General features: G+C 52.9%; 1 protein-coding gene across 1 annotated transcript in view; it reads left to right on the forward strand.

Moving 5' to 3' along the window:
* Nucleotides 1-15,798, forward strand: part of IMPA2 (inositol monophosphatase 2) — a 38,634-nt gene extending 22,836 nt beyond the window's left edge. The window contains exons 3-8 of the mRNA XM_084887345.1: nucleotides 2,005-2,109; nucleotides 4,895-4,940; nucleotides 7,324-7,432; nucleotides 12,653-12,761; nucleotides 13,755-13,906; nucleotides 15,219-15,798. Coding sequence (XP_084743471.1) covers nucleotides 2,005-2,109; nucleotides 4,895-4,940; nucleotides 7,324-7,432; nucleotides 12,653-12,761; nucleotides 13,755-13,906; nucleotides 15,219-15,334 — 637 coding nt within the window. The 3' untranslated portion in view covers nucleotides 15,335-15,798. The remainder of the gene's footprint in view (nucleotides 1-2,004; nucleotides 2,110-4,894; nucleotides 4,941-7,323; nucleotides 7,433-12,652; nucleotides 12,762-13,754; nucleotides 13,907-15,218) is intronic.
* Nucleotides 15,799-16,601: the final 803 nt, after the last annotated feature.

Genomic DNA, 16,601 nt, shown 5'->3' on the forward strand with positions numbered 1-16,601 from the left:
TCGCTCAGGGTTGTCCGGGAGCAGATGAATCATATGCACGCGGCAGCGCTATAATCACTGAGAAGCGATGTTAGAACACGGGTGTTTGTTCTTGTTTCACAGCACCACCGGCAGGACGAGCTGCCCACAGGACCTCTGCGAAGACAGACTTGTTCTGTCCGCACTGTCCACTGGGACAGCCTCTAGCCCATGTGACTTGCGAGCACTTGAAATGTGACCAGTGAGGCTAAGGAACTGACTTCTTAATTTTTAAAAATTTAGTTTAAATGTAAACAGTCACAGGTAGCTAGCTGGTGGCTATTGGGTTGCACAGAGCTTTCCATTTCTTTCTTTTTATTACCGATATGATGTCAGTCTCATCTGCAAGTTCATTGCCGACAGGTCTTCGGACAGACCGATCTGGGAAGAGTGACCTCTAGGAGCTCCTTGCCGCTGAGGGGCAGTGTCCCGCCCGCTCTCTGGCCTCTCTGCCTCTGACACCAGGGGCGAGGCAGTTGTCCGGCGACCATGGCCGGCAGCACACCCAGTGCCAGCAGAAGGACAAGAAGCATTTCTTGTTTGTCACTCGTGTTTCCTTCTTCGTAAAAGCGTGTTGTCTGCAGGGCTCCTCTTTAGTGCAGGCAAGGACACGACACGAAGTGCAAATGGAAAACCTCTCAGCACATCAAACAAGCGTTTGCTTGGTGCCAGGCCCTGGTGACATGGCAGTGAGGGGCAGAGGCCCCCGCCCCCCGCCTCGTGAACCCGGCTCTGTGACAGTTAGGAACACGCACCGAGCACTCCTGTGTGCCGAGCATCATCTTGTCTGCTCTGGGTAGAGTATGCTCTTCACTCCCGAGAACAGCTCCAGGAGGCAGGAGCAAGAGCCAGCTTCGCGGGGACACCAGCTCCGTGGCCCTCGCCGTGCTGTGCCGAGCCTGAGCCGGTGGTTGGAGGAGGGAGGTCGGGGGAAGAACTGAGGCTGCCTTCCCTCGTTTCCAGCCTGAGCATCTGGGTCCTTGGTGGTGCCTTTTGCAAGATAAACGTGAATAAAGACGCCCAGAAGCTCCCTTGGTGCAGGCTGATGTTGAGCTGTTGGTTGTTTTGTTCAGGTTCCTAATATGATACAGAGGGTCCACCCCAGTGGATAGGTTTCAGGAGGGTGCGAACCACAGAGGACTAATTACAAAGGAGGGGCCCAGGGCCCCTACAGCTGGTGCAGGGTGGTGCGTGGGCCTGAGGCTGGGGTGCTCCTGTGGGGCTGCCCGGGATGGCCGGTGGGGGACGCTCCAAGGGACGGATAAGGCAGTAATCCTATCCTCACTCTCCCGCTTTTCCTTCCCCTCGGGTTCCCAGGGGGCAGGAGTGCCTGTGGGGCAGCCCTCCCCGGGCTCCTGGGCCAGAGGCCAGAGTGGAGAGGGCCTCTGTGGAGAAGTGTCCGCTCCCATTGCGCCCAGCAGTGGAGACCCAGGGGTACGGAAGCAGCTGTCACCTGTCTGCTTTGGGAGAGACTGGCGGGGTAGGACCTGGGCGGTATCAGCTGTAGGTGAGCATTCAAAGCCTCAGGTCCAGCCGCGCTGCCTTCCCTGGCTCCGCACCACTAGCGGGAGACCCCAAGGGGGCCCTGCTCTGAGGCCAGCGTTCCTCATGTGCCTCCTTCTCGTTGTGTTCGGCCTTCTCTCCTCCAGACTAAAGTGGAGACAGAGTTGCTTTATAAGATCTGCAGCCCAGGGTTCTTCATCCTGTGTTTCTTGTCTTACCGGGCCCACTCATATCCCTGATGCTTTTCCAAAGCTCCTGCATGAAGGTGTCATTTGGGGTTTTCTAAACCCTGCTGAGCCAGTGGACTGGCAGACAGATGGACCCGCAGATGGTCTGTCATGGACTCTGCCTCTGTCTGGCCTGGAGAAATCAGAATGCAGTCTCGTTGCTGTGTCTGCTTGTCTTTGACGAGATGGAAGCCGTTTGAAGCGCTGTCTTGCATTCTTGGTGCGTTTTCTCAGGCTGAGCTCCTGCCCACCACAGGTTCATTGCTGAAGAGGCCTCGGCGGCAGGGGCCAAGTGCGTGCTCACCCCCAGCCCCACCTGGATCATCGACCCCATTGACGGCACCTGCAACTTTGTGCACAGGTGAGCATAAGCATGGGCCACCCCATTCTCCTGCCTAAACTGCCCTCTTCTCTAAGACTCTTTCCCAAAGCAGCAGTTTTGGGGGCAGGAGTATATGAGCAAACCTCTAGTAGGCTTATAGTCTTATTAAAAAGGTGATCAAGTCTTGATTGTTTTTGCTTTGCTTTGTTAATCCTCACTTGAAGATATTTTTTTCAATTTATTTATTTTTTAGAGAGTGGGAGGAAGGGATGGAGCAGGGGAGAGGAAGAGAGAGAGAGATCTGAGAGAGACAAATCAAGTGGTTGCCTCCCAAATGCACCCTAATCAGGGTCAGGGATCGAACCTGCAACCCAGCTACATTCCCTTGACCAGGAATTGAATCCATAACCCTTCAATGCGCAGGCCGACACCGCTATGTTTGCAATATTGGGTTAAGTAAAAAGGCCCCGGAGAAGCAAACAGGGTTGGAAAGCATGTGCATACAACCCAGCAGCTGCCAAGGCATGAGGTGTGGGCAGGGGCACTGAGGGTGGCCTCCCGTAGCCGCCGCTGGAGTGGGAGCAAACTCACGTCGCCATGCGATGGGAGGAGGAGCCCAGTAGAAGCTGGTTGGCACGATCTGACTGGACCGACAGCAGCCAGGGAGCAGAGGCTGTAGGGAGGTCAGAGGGGCCGTTGGAGAGAGGCGCGGGGAAGGGAGCCACAGAGCCCTGGGAGGCGACAGGGACGTGGTCCCCTGTGGGAGCTGTGCCCACTCACCCAGGACTGAGGGACTGAAAGTGATGCGGGTTCCACAGAGGGTGGTTCTCCCGTGGGAGCACGCACAGAGCCCCGGATTGCTGGCTGGCGCAGGTTCCTGCCCGTGCCCAGGTCCCCCTCCGTAGGCTGGGGAATCCAATGGATCTGCATTCCTGGACCATACGTAGAGAGCCCTGTCATGGATGACACAGAGACGCTCCATTTCCTCATGGGGAGTGATCAGGTGTGAGCTCAGCCAGATGATGGGTGGGGTCCTGGCTCTTGTCACTGTCCGCTTAAGTGTTTCCACAAACAGCATGTTTATATGTAAGTTGGTAAGCTACTTCCGATGTAGTGTGTTACTCACCACGCTTTTCTAAGTGTGGCTGCTCCTCAGAATCCATGCAGCCATGCCCACACAGCTGACCCTTTTGAGGCAACTGAATAGTGCCAGCTGGTGATAGCAACAGTGTCACCAGACTATCATTTCAACCACAGCCTGACACCCCCTGGGCAGCTGCTGTGGCATCGCAGGGCTCCCTTCTCAGGTGTGTTTGCTGAGGGGACACCGGTTCCTCCCGTCTCGCTCGCCATTCTGTGCGCGGTAGTGGGGACAGGGCAGCTGAGCCCAGGGCCCAGGGGAACTGGGGCCAGAGAGACGACGTGGAGAACATCACCTGAGGATAAGCTGTGGTGCTGGCCCCACGGCCGCGCGTCCTCGGCCTGAAGACCCCCGGAGCCTCAGCCTCTGCACATCCTACAGGACCTGTTTGTCCTTATGTCTGGCGGTGGCAGTGTCGCGACTAAAGCGCCCGGGAGAGAGCTCCTCTGAGAGTGGGAATGAGGCAAGCTGGCTGAGGTGGCTCAGGGAGCTGCCACCGATGACACTGCGACCCGGCCACCGATGACAGTGTGGCCCGGCCACCGATGACACCGTGACCCGGCCACCGATGACAGTGTGGCCCGGCCACCGATGACACCGTGACCCGGCCACCGATGACAGTGTGGCCCGGCCACCGATGACACCGTGACCCGGCCACCGATGACAGTGTGGCCCGGCCACCGATGACACCGTGACCCGGCCACCGATGACAGTGTGGCCCGGCCTCCAGTGACACTGTGGCCCAGCCACCAATGACACTCTGGCCCGGCCACCCATGACAGTGTGGTTTGGCCACCGATGACATGTGGCCCGGCCACCGATGACATGTGGCCCGGCCACCGATGACAGTGTGGCCTGGCCTCCAGTGACACTGTGGCCCAGCCACCAATGACAGTGTGTCCGGCCACCGATGACAGTGTGGCCCGGCCACCGATGACATGTGGCCCGGCCACCAATGACAGAGTGGTTTGGCCACCACCCCGGCAGGCAGAGCCCAGTTCCGTGTGTGACTGGTTTCGTGTGGATTAGCTGTGCCCAGCCTTTCCTTGTTCCTGCTTGTTGTTAAGCTCTGACGATCTTCACATAAAGGAGAGATTATTTCAAAGACACGGAGCAGCAACAACAAAATCACGAAATAAAACCACAGGCAAACTGCACAGTCAGAGCCAGCCTCCCACCGCCGCGCCGCCTGCTTGGGGCTCACACAGGGACAGGGTGAGGAGGCTGTTATCACCAGACCCACCCTCTGGGTGGAGGCGAGGCCCGGGCCTGCGGGGAGCCTCCTGGGGGCCCTCCTCGCACCGCCTGGGGCAGGAGTCTGGCCTTTTTGGAGGTCTCGGCTGTCCCTGTAGGTCTCTGAGGACCAGAAAGGCGGTGACCACAATCCCTCTCAGTCGGGCCCCTGGTCCTTGTTGAATTTCATCAGTTTGGCATGTCTCAGAAGACGGCTTTCCCTCAAGGTCAGCTATCTTACCACCGGGCAGCTAAGCCTGTTTGTCTTGGGAGCCGTTAGTGAATGGTGGGAAGCAAGCTTTTAAAAAAACAGCCGCCCGCGCCCTAGAAAGGCCCTTCTGAGCCTCGACGTGGCCATGCCGCGCAGCCACACACAGGCTCCTGGGGCTGCGTGCTGGTTCGCAGGAGGCAGCGCGTCTTAGAGGGTAAGCCACTCTGTTTCCTTCTCAGATTCCCGACCGTGGCAGTCAGCATCGGATTTGCCGTGAACCAAGAGGTGCGTGAACCCCGAAGGCCCGGCCCCTGCCCCTCGGGGCCCCAGGCCTCCAGCCCTTCCTTTTCGGTCTCAGCCTCCGCACTCCTGTTTTCCTCTCTTCGCCCTGCGCCTTGGTCACGGCCAGTCAATCCAAGCACGCGTTTTCCCGATCTGAGAAAACCAGCGAACACAAACCCGTCTGAGGTGTGCAGGCGGCTTGGGCTCTGTGGCCGGCCCCGTCCTCACTGTGGTCTTCTTTCCGATGTGACCTCGGAGGGGGAAGCGCTGAGCAAATGGTCCAAGCTGGTCTCCCAGTGACCCCTGGGGCGTGTGACTTAGACACACACACAAAGAACTCCTATTTTGGGAGGACGTTTTTAATCCCCATATTCCATTAATTCTTCTTTATCTTCCTGTAGCCATCAGTGTGAGAACGTGGCTGCTTCCGGGTTCCCAGAGACCCTGGGGGGACCAGTAGCATCAGAGGCGTGGGATCAAGGCTTTGACTGTATCGATGAGTTTAAGCAATGACACTCCAAAAAGCCTTACCTTCTTTGTAGTCACTACAGCCAGATTTAAATAAATGTTTTTCAAAAGCAGCCCTACTTGAGAACACCATTTTTTTAATTTATTTTTTTCATCTTTTTTTTTTTTTATTATTGATTTTTTTACAGAGAGGAAGGGAGAGAGAAAGAGAGCTAGAAACGTCGATGAGAGAGCAACATCGACCAGCTGCCTCTTGCACACACCCTACCAGGGATGTGCCCGCAACCAATGTACATGCCCTTGACCGGAATCGAACCTGGGACCTTTCCGTCCGCAGACCGACGCTCTACCACTGAGCCAAACCGGCTTTGGCTTATTTTTTTCATCTTAATCCTCCGAGTTAGCATGGCTTCCCTAGCATGGAACGAGGAGAACGTGACAGCGTGTAAAAGCACTTAAGTTGGAGCTAAGCAGGATTTTCAATATTGACATTGGGGTAAGGAGTTAGTTACTCACTTGTTTCTGTTGAATGCGGGCACTGAACCGAGTAGGGTGGTACTCCTGGCCGCGGTCCATGCCTGAGGGAGGGCAAGGTGCTTCGTGCTGGCAAGGTTGCCCCTGGCGAGGCCCGCACCTCGTGATGGGTCTGGCGTGTGTCACTGCACACAGGTGGTCTGGGCTTGTAGTGGAGGGCCCTGGGCAAGGGGAGCGTCCCCCCCTTCCTCCCCGTCCCGTTTGCCCCAGGGGAGCAGGGCCCCCGCCCCAGGCTCCCCAAGTCCAGCCCAGTTCTAGGACTGACTTGAATTTGGGGACCCCTTTAGAGGCAGGGTGGTGGAGCGGGGCGCATGGTGAGGATTGCTGGAAGGCTGGGGCCCTCGGTAAGCGCTGGCTGATCCATCCTCCCAGCAACAAACCCAGTCCCTGCGGGTCAGGGAGCCCCTTGCACTGCAGTCCCGCTCAGCCCGGCCGGCCAGACGGTCCGGGGCCTGTGGCCTGCGTCTCTCTTCTCTCTTCACTTGCCGAAGAGGAATGCGAGGCCCACCCCAGGGCGAGCACACTGCGCTGTTCACCTGCCTCGTGAGGAGTCGGGAGAGGACAGGCACAGCGCACCAGTGTCAGGAAGCATCTGCTCCTGCCTCTTCCTTTTCCCACCCCCCATTGGGAGGCTGTGCCACGTGGATGCTCACCGATGGGCGGCAGTGCGGCCGCTGGCTGGCACTCGCCGCTCAGGGACGAGCCCCCGGTGAGGCCCGTCTGTCTTCCTGGGACCGCTGTGGGTTCTGTGATGCTGTTGGCCTCACAGATGCATTCTTCAGTCTTCATTCTTCACACATCAGCAGTTTTGAGGGTTACTTGTGGTTTGATTAGAGTCACAAGTAACTTCCCACCATCCCTGGGGGAGAAAAAAGCCTTTCTAAAGAATTCAGCTTTTTCAATAACTTTCCGGTACTAATGCTTCACTACGGTGTTAAGGTTTAATATAGTTTTTTAAATTTCAGTTTATTTATTTATCTTAGAGAGGAAGAAAGGGGGAGAAAGAGATAGAGATACCCATGAGGAGAGAGAATCATTGATTGGCTGCCTCCTGCATGTCCCTTACTGGGGATCAAGCCCACAGCCTGGGCATGTGCCCTTGACCAGAATTGAGCCTGGGACCCTTCAGTCCGCAGGCAAACACTTCATCCCCTGAGCCAAACCGGCTAGGGCAGTACATTTTTAAATGTGGTAACTTTTTAAAAGAAAGCTTGCTTCCGTGCAGGTCTAGTTTGCATCTAGGTGCTGCGTTTCAGTTCCCTTTTGGGAAGGAGTGTCTAGCACATGGTCTGGCGTTCGTCAGAACACGGAGCAGGCCCTCGCCTTCGAGTTGGTCTCCTGTCTGCACTGAGTGAACTTGTTCTCTGTCCCGCCCCGCCCGCAGCTGGAGTTCGGCGTGATCTACCACTGCACCGAGGAGCGGCTGTACACCGGCCGGCGGGGCCGCGGCGCCTTCTGCAACGGCCAGCGGCTGCAGGTCTCCGCGGAGACAGGTGGGCCTCGCGGCGGTCTCGGCCACCTCGGGCTGAGACCGTCCCTGGACAATGCCCGGACGGCGGCGGACATCTCCTGCCGAGAGTTCCAGCTCTTTCTTCTTCGGGACACCGTGTCCCTGATGAGCTGGAAGCTGAGCCAGTTCTCTATCTTAATGTTTTTGTAAACGTGGCCAGGAGCTTTAAATAGTCTCCTTCTATTTTGTCCCCGCATCTTTCCTCTTGAATGCTTAGAGACACCGTCATGAGTTACGAGCGGGTCTCCAGCAGCCCAATGCCAGGGGCAGAGCCGGAAGCATGCTCAGGTGCGTGTCAGCCGTCAGGATGCCCCTGCGGTGGCTGAGCGGAGCCGGCTTCGGTTTCCGAGGGAAGGCGTGTCCCTCAGTGACGTTTCACTCACCACAGATGTCCCACGGTCATTGTTCCTCCTCAAGCAGGACCTCGAGGGCACCCAGCAGCTCCCATACGGGGACTGCGTTATACTTAATCTGCATGTTGCCACGGATCGGGCACAATATGCTGCTTTATTTGTTTATTTTTTAACATTTCAGCCGGGAACGGTTTGGCTCAGTGGATAGAGCGTCGGCCTGCGGACTGAAAGGTCCCGGGTTCGATTCCAGGCAAGGGCATGTACCTTGGTTGCGGGCACATCCCCAGTAGGGAGTATGCAAGAGGCAGCTGATCGATGATTCTCTCTCATCGATGTTTCTAACTCTCTATCCCTCTCTCTTCCTCTCTGTGAAAAATCATAAAAATTATTAAAAAAAAAAAACATTTCAGAGAGGAAGGGAGAGAGATAGAGAGATAAAAACATCAGTGATGAGAGAGAATCATTGATTGGCTGCCTCCCGCACGCCCCCCATTGGGGATCGAGCCCACAACCCGAGCATGTGCCCTTGGCCGGAATCGAACCTGGGACCCTTCAGTCCACAGGCCTACGCTCTTATCCATTGAGCCAAACCAGTTAGGGCACAGTATGCTGCTTTAGATGCTTTGCTGCCTCTTTTTGGCCTTTCTCTCTGATTAAACTGGTGATACTTCAGCAGTTTTGTAGAACGGATACTTTCGGGGAGAAAATTGCAAGACAAGGAAAGAGCTGAGCCCGAGGCTAGGAGCAGGTGGATTAGGACCAGACTCCAAAGGGTCCATGATGTAGAGAGCACCGTCCCCGCTGACTTCTCATTCATGTGTCCCACTCCCCACCTGTTATTCCACTTGCCCGTCATGGCTTCAGTGTGTGGCTCCCTCTGAGCTCCCTCTGCTTCCTTTCTGCCTCCCTTCTCCACCCTTTTCCAGCTTCTCTTAAAAATGTCTTTCCTGTGCCCTTTCTCCACTGTCTGTATTTCTGCCTTTTCTTCCTCCTTGGATGCCACCTGTGTGCCCCGAGGGCCTGAGGCGCTGAGAGGACCCAGAGGGGCCCTGCCTCCTCCAGTCAGGACGGGAGGCACAGCCATATGGTGGGTGAGAGCAGCGCCCTGCCTTGTTAATCTCTTGCTTTTGGGTTTCTACAGCCAAAGGTGTTGACCCAGGTGCCAGGAGGTGTTTGCTTTGGTGCCGTGGCCCCATGAGCAGCTGGTCTGTTAGGAAGGTGACCTGTCATTGTGTGAAGGACAGGCTGGGGCAGGACTGCCTCGGGGAGTCTGAGGAGGCTCCTGGGGGGGTGAGGGGCCGGGAGCCGGTCACCAGAGGCGCAGACAGAGGCGGGAGCAGCAGGACACACTAACCAGTTACCGCAGCGCGCCAGCCCCGCCCCCGTCTCCCTCTCCCAGAATGTTTGGTTTGGCTGAGTAAAAAGTGGCGTTAATTACAGCCACACATGCCAAGAGGCAACCACTCAGGCTGAATTGTGTAACTCGGTAGTGAGAAAGCATGTTATTAAACACGCTTCTGTGACCTTTGCTCTACATTTTATTTGATTATCTAACACTCGGCTCCATTCACACTCCCTCGGGCCTCCTGGTCAGCTGCCTGCCTCGCTCAGGAGTGCAGCTTCCTCAGTGGGGCTCTCAGACACAGCCCAGCACTGCTCAGCCCTCCCATGGGCGGGGCCTTAGGGTTACCACTGTACTTGGCCCATCACAGGCCCTTCTGTCCCAGGCTGCCCATCGCTCACTGTCATTAGCCCTCCTTGGCTGCACACATGTTCCAAAGCTCTTTTGTGATTTTTTTCCCCCAAAAAAAATCTGATTTATTAAGTGTAGTGTGTGTGTTTCAACTTGGTCGTTTCCTGTTTGATGGGCGACAAGGTTCCTATGGGATGGGATGGGTGTACGCTTTAGCAGCACTGTCTTTAGGTGATATGCAGGCCTGGTTTCAAATCCTGATTCTGCCGCCTTCTAATGCTGTGACCTGAAACCTTGTCTTCATGTGTAAAGCGGGGTGATGTAGATGAAACTTGGAAGGTTAAATAAAATTATATATAGAAAGCACTCAGCAAAGCCCCTGGCACATAGCACCCAAAAATGAGAGTCATTATCAAAGGAGAAACTTGAGTCTTCACACGAGATCCATTACAGCCCATTGCTGAAATTAAGATGCGTTTCTGAAAGAAAAAGCCATTAAAATAACCACCGCTTAACTTTCCCCCTGTGCTTTCTTTGCCTTCTCTTTTTCAATTCCCATTTAACCTTTCTGGAATGTCTTCAGTTCACAAAAACAAAAAAGCTACACTGGTTAGGAGTAAAGGGTTAGAGGCCAGAATTTTATCAGTAGCGTTTTTTCTTCAAATTGTACCAGGCCAAATTTCAAACGTGTGCAAAGCAGACAGAAAAAGTGCAATGAACCCACATGACCCACCACACAACTCCAGTATTGCCAACTCATGGCCAATTCTGCTCGATGCACACCCCCACCCAACTCCCAGCACCCCAACAGCTCCCCGATTCAAATCCCAGACATGACAGCATTTTCTAGCCAGTATTTCAGTATGGCTCTCTAAAACATACAGACAGTTCTTTGAAAAACATAATCACAATAGCAATCTCACCCCCTCCTAAAATCATTAGTAGGCATGAACACAGTCAGGGTTCAAATTTCCACTTCTTACATCCATGGAAAGGGCCTTTCGGAGCCACAATCTGGAGTCTAGAGGTCATTGTAGATCCTGGATCTGTCTTTTCAGTGGACAGAGCTAGGGAATGAGTTGTTTTGTAATATGAAATTCATCATGAGTCCATACTAATGGGCCCCATTCAAATTCATGCTGGGTTCTCTACTTAATTCTTCTATGTATGTCTACTCAGCTCCATGCTGAAAACCCTAGTGCACAGTGATACCAGGGATATAATAATATCATGCAATCCCTGCTCATTTTATCCCACAACACACACATGACAGTTTCAGAAAAATAATACTAGCTCTTCTATTACCAAATAATTTATCTTCTCATCTGAAGTGTTTTCTGTTTCTTTCCTAAGTTATATCCCCCTCTACTTTTGAGTTATGCTGTTCTTTCATATATTCTTTATTTCTTTTTAAAATTTTTATTTTTCAATTATTATTTCTTTTCTTTTTTTTTCTTTTTTTTTTTTTTTTTTTTTTTGCATAAAGCTATTTCTGTGTGTGGGCAAATCTTTCTGGCATCCTTTGATTGACTGGAGAGATATCTTTCTGCCCTCATTCTTTTTCCTTATGAAAATGACAGTTGTGTGTAGGATTCAACCATGATTTGTTTACTTTTACTTTGTTCTACTGGAAATCTAAATTCCTGAACTCGGGGAGAGGGAGGGTGTCAAGATAGTTTTGTATTTTCACAGCTCTAGAGCTCCCTCTTCTGTTTTTTTGACCTGTTAAAAAAAACATTGGCCTTATTCTTAGATTTCTTTTCATTTTCCTTACCTAGGTCCAAATAAAACAGTAGAGAGCATTTTGCCTGTAGGTGGCAGCACTCAGACTTCCTTTTTACTCTTCGTGATTTCAGTTGGGAAGAAATATATTAGCACGAGTGAGAAAAAATAGATACATTGCAGCTGGAAGAGGATACAGAAATATATTTTTATAAATTTAAAACTATGGAAAGAAACCCCTTTCATATATCACCAGGCAGTTTAAGTTTAAGTCTGGGCCTTACCACTGAAGGGCTACCTGACCTCATGCAGGTCCCCTCCCTAAGCTTGGCCTTCCAGCCTTGAAACAAGAACAGTGAGATAGCGAATGCAACAGAGGACTGAGCACATACGTGGACATGTCTGGAAGAGAGTAAGATGTGAGTGATTGCTGTTTCCACACTGTGTGTGATTTCCCTTGTGAAATAGCCCAATGGCACTTAGTTTGAAGCCCTGCTCTTCCTCGGCAGCCCTGCATGTCTAGGCTGATACTCGAGGACTCTCCTCTCCATTCACCCTGCAGCCAGTCCCTCCTGATAAGACATATTGGGCGAGGCAGTGGCCTACAGGAGTAGTCACATCTTAGGAACCTGAGTAAAAGCGGGTACTTATCTCCCTATGGCTTTCTACTTCCTGGGGGGAAATCTTCACAGTCTTTCTTAATTATCAAAATCTAAAACATGCACACTCTTGCACTCAGAAATACCACTTTTTACTTTTTTCAGAAATTCTGCTTTTATTAATCTATCCTTAAAAACAGCATAGTTGGTGTGGTTCAGTGGTTGAAGGTCAACCTATGAACCAGGAGGTCATGGTTCAGTTTCTGGTCAGGGCACAGGCCCAGGTTGTAGGCTCGATCCCCAGTGGGGGACATGCAGGAGGAAGCCAATTGATGATACTCTCATCATTGATGTATCTGTCTCTATCTCCCTCTCCCTTTCTCCTCTGAAATCAATATTTTTTTAAAAAAGGTTTAAAGATATTTAATTGATGAAGATTTTTTTTCCCCCTTCAAACATTGGGTGGTCCCAGTTTGGAGTCATTTTGTTTTATTTATGATTGAATGATGATGATTCTCCTAAGACACCAAACTCTTCGAGTTTTCACACTAACCATTTTTGAAAAGAGAGAACTAAAAAATCTCCTTCTGAAATCTAAATCAGAAAGCAGCTTTAAAGGAATGATGATGAAATAGAGTGTGGTTTTTATCTCTACTATGTCCTTACTTTTCAACTTAGCTATAAGAAAAATTTTATAGCATAAACCACTCAAAAGAGACTTATTCTAGAAGGAATAGGAGTCTGATATTTGAATTTCACTTCAGGGAAAACCCCCAACTATTCAGTTAGGACCACGGCTTGGTTTTTCTGATGACGGGACATTCTTTCTATTGCAGATCTCTCCAGGGCCTTGGTGCTAACAGAAATCGGTCCCAAGCGTGACCCCGCTACTCTGAAACTGTTCCTGAGCAACATGGAGCGGTTACTCCACGCCAAGGCTCATGGGTATGACCTCATATCCCGCAACACCTGGGGCCAAGTGGACGGTGCCAAGCACACAGTCTTGCTGCAGACTCCCCGGGGACTGAGAGGAGAAACGATCCCGTGACGGGAACACACACGGACGGCGGTGCCGAGGCCCCGGGCAGCGGCTGGTGCTGCCCCGTCCGGTGTGAGGGCTCCCGCAGCAGCTGTCAGGGGACGTTCGTTCCATTTTGAGCAACTTGGAGAAGCCCAGGAACTGATCTCAGCCACAGCCACCCAGCCCGCCCGTCCTGTGTGCGCTCAGACCCCAGCCTAATTGATGTTCCTCCAGCAAACACTTGGGAAAACAAACCCAAGTCCTCCCATCCTCCATCTGGGTCTGGGTGGAGCTATGGCCACATGAGATGCTTTAAACGTGTACAGAGTTAACGGTTGAGCTGTTTGGTTGTCCCGGCCGCATTTCCAGTGCGCGGCAGCCACAGTTGGCTCGAGCTACCAGATGCAGAAAGCTCTGCTGGACAGCCCTGCACTACACTCTAGGCTTTGAACCTAGAGCTTCTGGGAGAAGCCCTGTGGTTCCTAACTTTTTTTTTTCTTTTCTTTTTTTCTTTTTCTTTTTAAAATGTCTTTTTAAAAATATATATTTTATTGATTTTTTTTTTTTTTACAAAGAGGAAGAGAGAAGGATAGTGAGTTAGAAACATCGATAGTGAGAAAACATCAATCAGCTGCCTCTTGCACACCCCCTTCTGGGGATGTGCCTGCAACCAAGGTACATGCTCTTGACTGGAATCGAACCCAGGACCTTTCAGTCCGCAGACCGACGCTCTATCCACTGAGCCAAACCGGTTTCGGCTGTGGCTCCTTCTTAATGCCTGGGAATGCTCACAGCGGGAGTGACTGGATGAAGTGGGCATGAACACCGTTAAGAGCAGTCTGACCTGTGGCCGGTGCCCTCACACGTGAATGACTGCTCTCTTCCCCCCTCTCCCCCCCCCGCCCCCCCCCCCCCAGGGTCCGAGTGATCGGGAGCTCCACCCTGGCGCTCTGCCTCCTGGCCTCGGGGGCTGCGGACGCCTATTACCAGTTTGGCCTGCACTGCTGGGACCTGGCCGCCGCCACCGTCATCATCAGAGAAGCAGGAGGCATCGTGATGGACACGTCAGGTGGGCCCCCTGACCCTGGGCTGGCCTCAGTCCCCAGGGGCGTGACCGCGGAGACCAGACTGGGTGACCCCTTCAGACCGAGGGTCCCTCACTTCCTCGGAGTCTATGCTGATGAGCGGGCATTGGGAAAGCCGGTCCCGCCCTTCCCACCTTCCCGCCCTTCCCGCTTCCCACTCTGTGCCAGGAGGCGTGAAAATAGGCGGAGCCGAGGCGCAGACTATGGCCCGTAGGAGCAGCACAGCATTTGACAGTCTCCTAAGCACACAATCCGCTGAGACTGGTAGAGCGGGCGTCACACTCCCTAGCTGGCCACGAGGAGGCTGGTCCCCTGCCTGTGGCTCAGCAGCGTGCTGCTCGGGTGCCTGTGAGGTTTTAGAATGGATCCCAAAGGTGCCTGTTCCTTCCACTTCAAGGCGATCACATCCCAGGACTCACACACACACACACACACACACACACACACACACACACCCCGGGCACATCTGACTCCGCTTAGCCTCCCTGCCCCTGTTACATGCATGAGCTTCAGGCAGACCACTCGTCTGACGTTTAGGGGTAACCAGTCAGGGGCTGGGTGAGTCCCACTGGATCCCAGTCTCTCCCAGCTTGTCAGTCCCGAGCTTGTTGGCACAAACACCGGGGCTCCCTCTTAACAAGTGGGTATGGACAGGGGTCTTTTGTCACTTAATTTATCCTTCTTTCTTCTTTCCCCCTTCAAGGCTTTAATTGAGCTACCAGAAAAGTATAAAAAGTGAAGAGATATCAGGCTTAGATGGCAAGGCCAGGCAGACCAGTTTCAGATTAAATAGGAGTCCAACACTGGATTTAACCACGTGAGCACACTGTGTGCACAGAGGGCTCCAGCAAGGCCAGGAGTCCTGTTCATGCCCCCAGAAGGACACAGGGCTTCCCGCTCCTCCCCCAGCTGCCTGGTCCCCACAGCAGCCGCGTCGGGTTGCCAGTCAGAAAGACCAACTCTGGGCCCCGAGTGCCTCCCGTGCAGCATGGAATCTGAGGGCTGCTCTCTCCTGTCCTGGTCTCACCAATCACTGGACTCCTGGTCCTCCATGTTGGGCCTCCGACTGCATTCTCCCATCACAGCCTCCAGGCCGGCCTTGGTCTGTGGCCCCTCCACCGCACTCACTGGGGTGGTGCTGATGCTGAGAGGCGAACCCCTCTCTCTCTGACTGGATCAGCTGTTGGGTCCAGCCTCGAGCCCAGCCTGGGATCTTTGTTTTTCTCGGAGTGTGATGTTGTTATCCAGGACTGTTCTGCCCTCTCCGTAACCCACGTGGTCTCCCTCTGCCCTCAGGTGGACCTCTCGACCTCATGTCCTGCAGAGTGGTTGCTGCGGGCACCCGAGAAATGGCTACGCTCATCGCTCAGGCCTTACAGACCATTAACTATGGACGGGACGATGAGAAGTGACAGGGAGCAGAGACGGGAAACGTGACCCCAGGACTGGCTCTTCCTGGGATGCTGCTGCTGGCAGCCAATCCCCGGGGGGCACTGCCTTGAGCAGCCCGCACTCCATCCAGTTCCTGCGTTCCCAACCGCCCAAAGAGCGGGGTTCTGCTAACGTGTGTGGCTCTCTGGTTAAATCCGCGTCTTTCACTGGGACTTCGTGTTTAGCTGGTTTCTTTCTTTAATCTCATGCAGCCTTTTTCAGGTTAGTTCAGGTTCTTCTGTCAGGGCCAAAACCCAAATCTCATGACGTACATATTGATAATTCAGTTTTGATTTCTTTACCCCCACCCACCTCCCCCCCGCCCCCCCCCCCAATGCAAATCTCAGGTAATATGGCTTTAGAACTGCTGATAAAGCGGACTTGTTCTCAGGCCCCCCACCCAATGGTACTTCAGAATGCAATAAATCAAAATAATGGCACTCTACTCTCTGCTTCCCTCCATCAGTGTCACCTATTCCCCAATCAACACACAAAATCCACACAAAATGTAGATGCATTTAAGAATCTACTGATGGCCGGGACCGGTTTGGCTCAATGGATAGAGCGTCGGCTTGGGGACTGAAGGGACCCGGGTTCGATTCCGGTCAAGGGCATGTACCTTGGTTGCGGGCATATCCCCAGTAGGGGGTGTGCAAGAGGCAGCTGATCGATGACTCTCTCTCATCGATGTTTCTAGCTTTCTATCTCTCTCCCTTCCTCTCTGTACAAAATCAATAAAATATATTTAAAAAAAAAAAAAGAATCTACTGATGACTATTAGGAGAAAAATCCCATGAGTTGCAAGTATTCTCCTTAGCCAGAGTCCCCATGAATGAACCTGTTTTAGCCAAGTAGCTTGCTTGTTAATATCTTATTGAGTTTCTGCAGCACCAGGGATGTTGATCCAGGTTGACTCCTTGTTCAGCCAACAAGTAATCTAGTGCCGTTCTATTCCTAAAGCCACGTCACAGGAGAGAGAGCCTGGGGGCTTCTGTCCTGCAGCTGTGGCTTTGGCAGTGAACTCAGAAGTGGTTGCCAGAGTTGATAAATTTCTGATCACATACGCGTTTGGACTAACTCCAAGCCAAGCAAGAAGGGACCGTCCAAATGTCACCCATCTGCTGGTAAACTTTTACGTCTGCTGGTCGTGTACATTCAGGGAGTGGACCGCTGTGGAGCCTGAGGGATTGTGAAGGGACAGCGGAATAGTAAATACAGCGGGAGCACATTGTTCTGTCATCCTCCGCT

The sequence above is a fragment of the Pipistrellus hanaki genome (genome assembly GCF_964339955.1).
Source record: "Pipistrellus hanaki genome assembly, chromosome: 6".
NCBI lineage: Eukaryota > Metazoa > Chordata > Mammalia > Chiroptera > Vespertilionidae > Pipistrellus > Pipistrellus hanaki.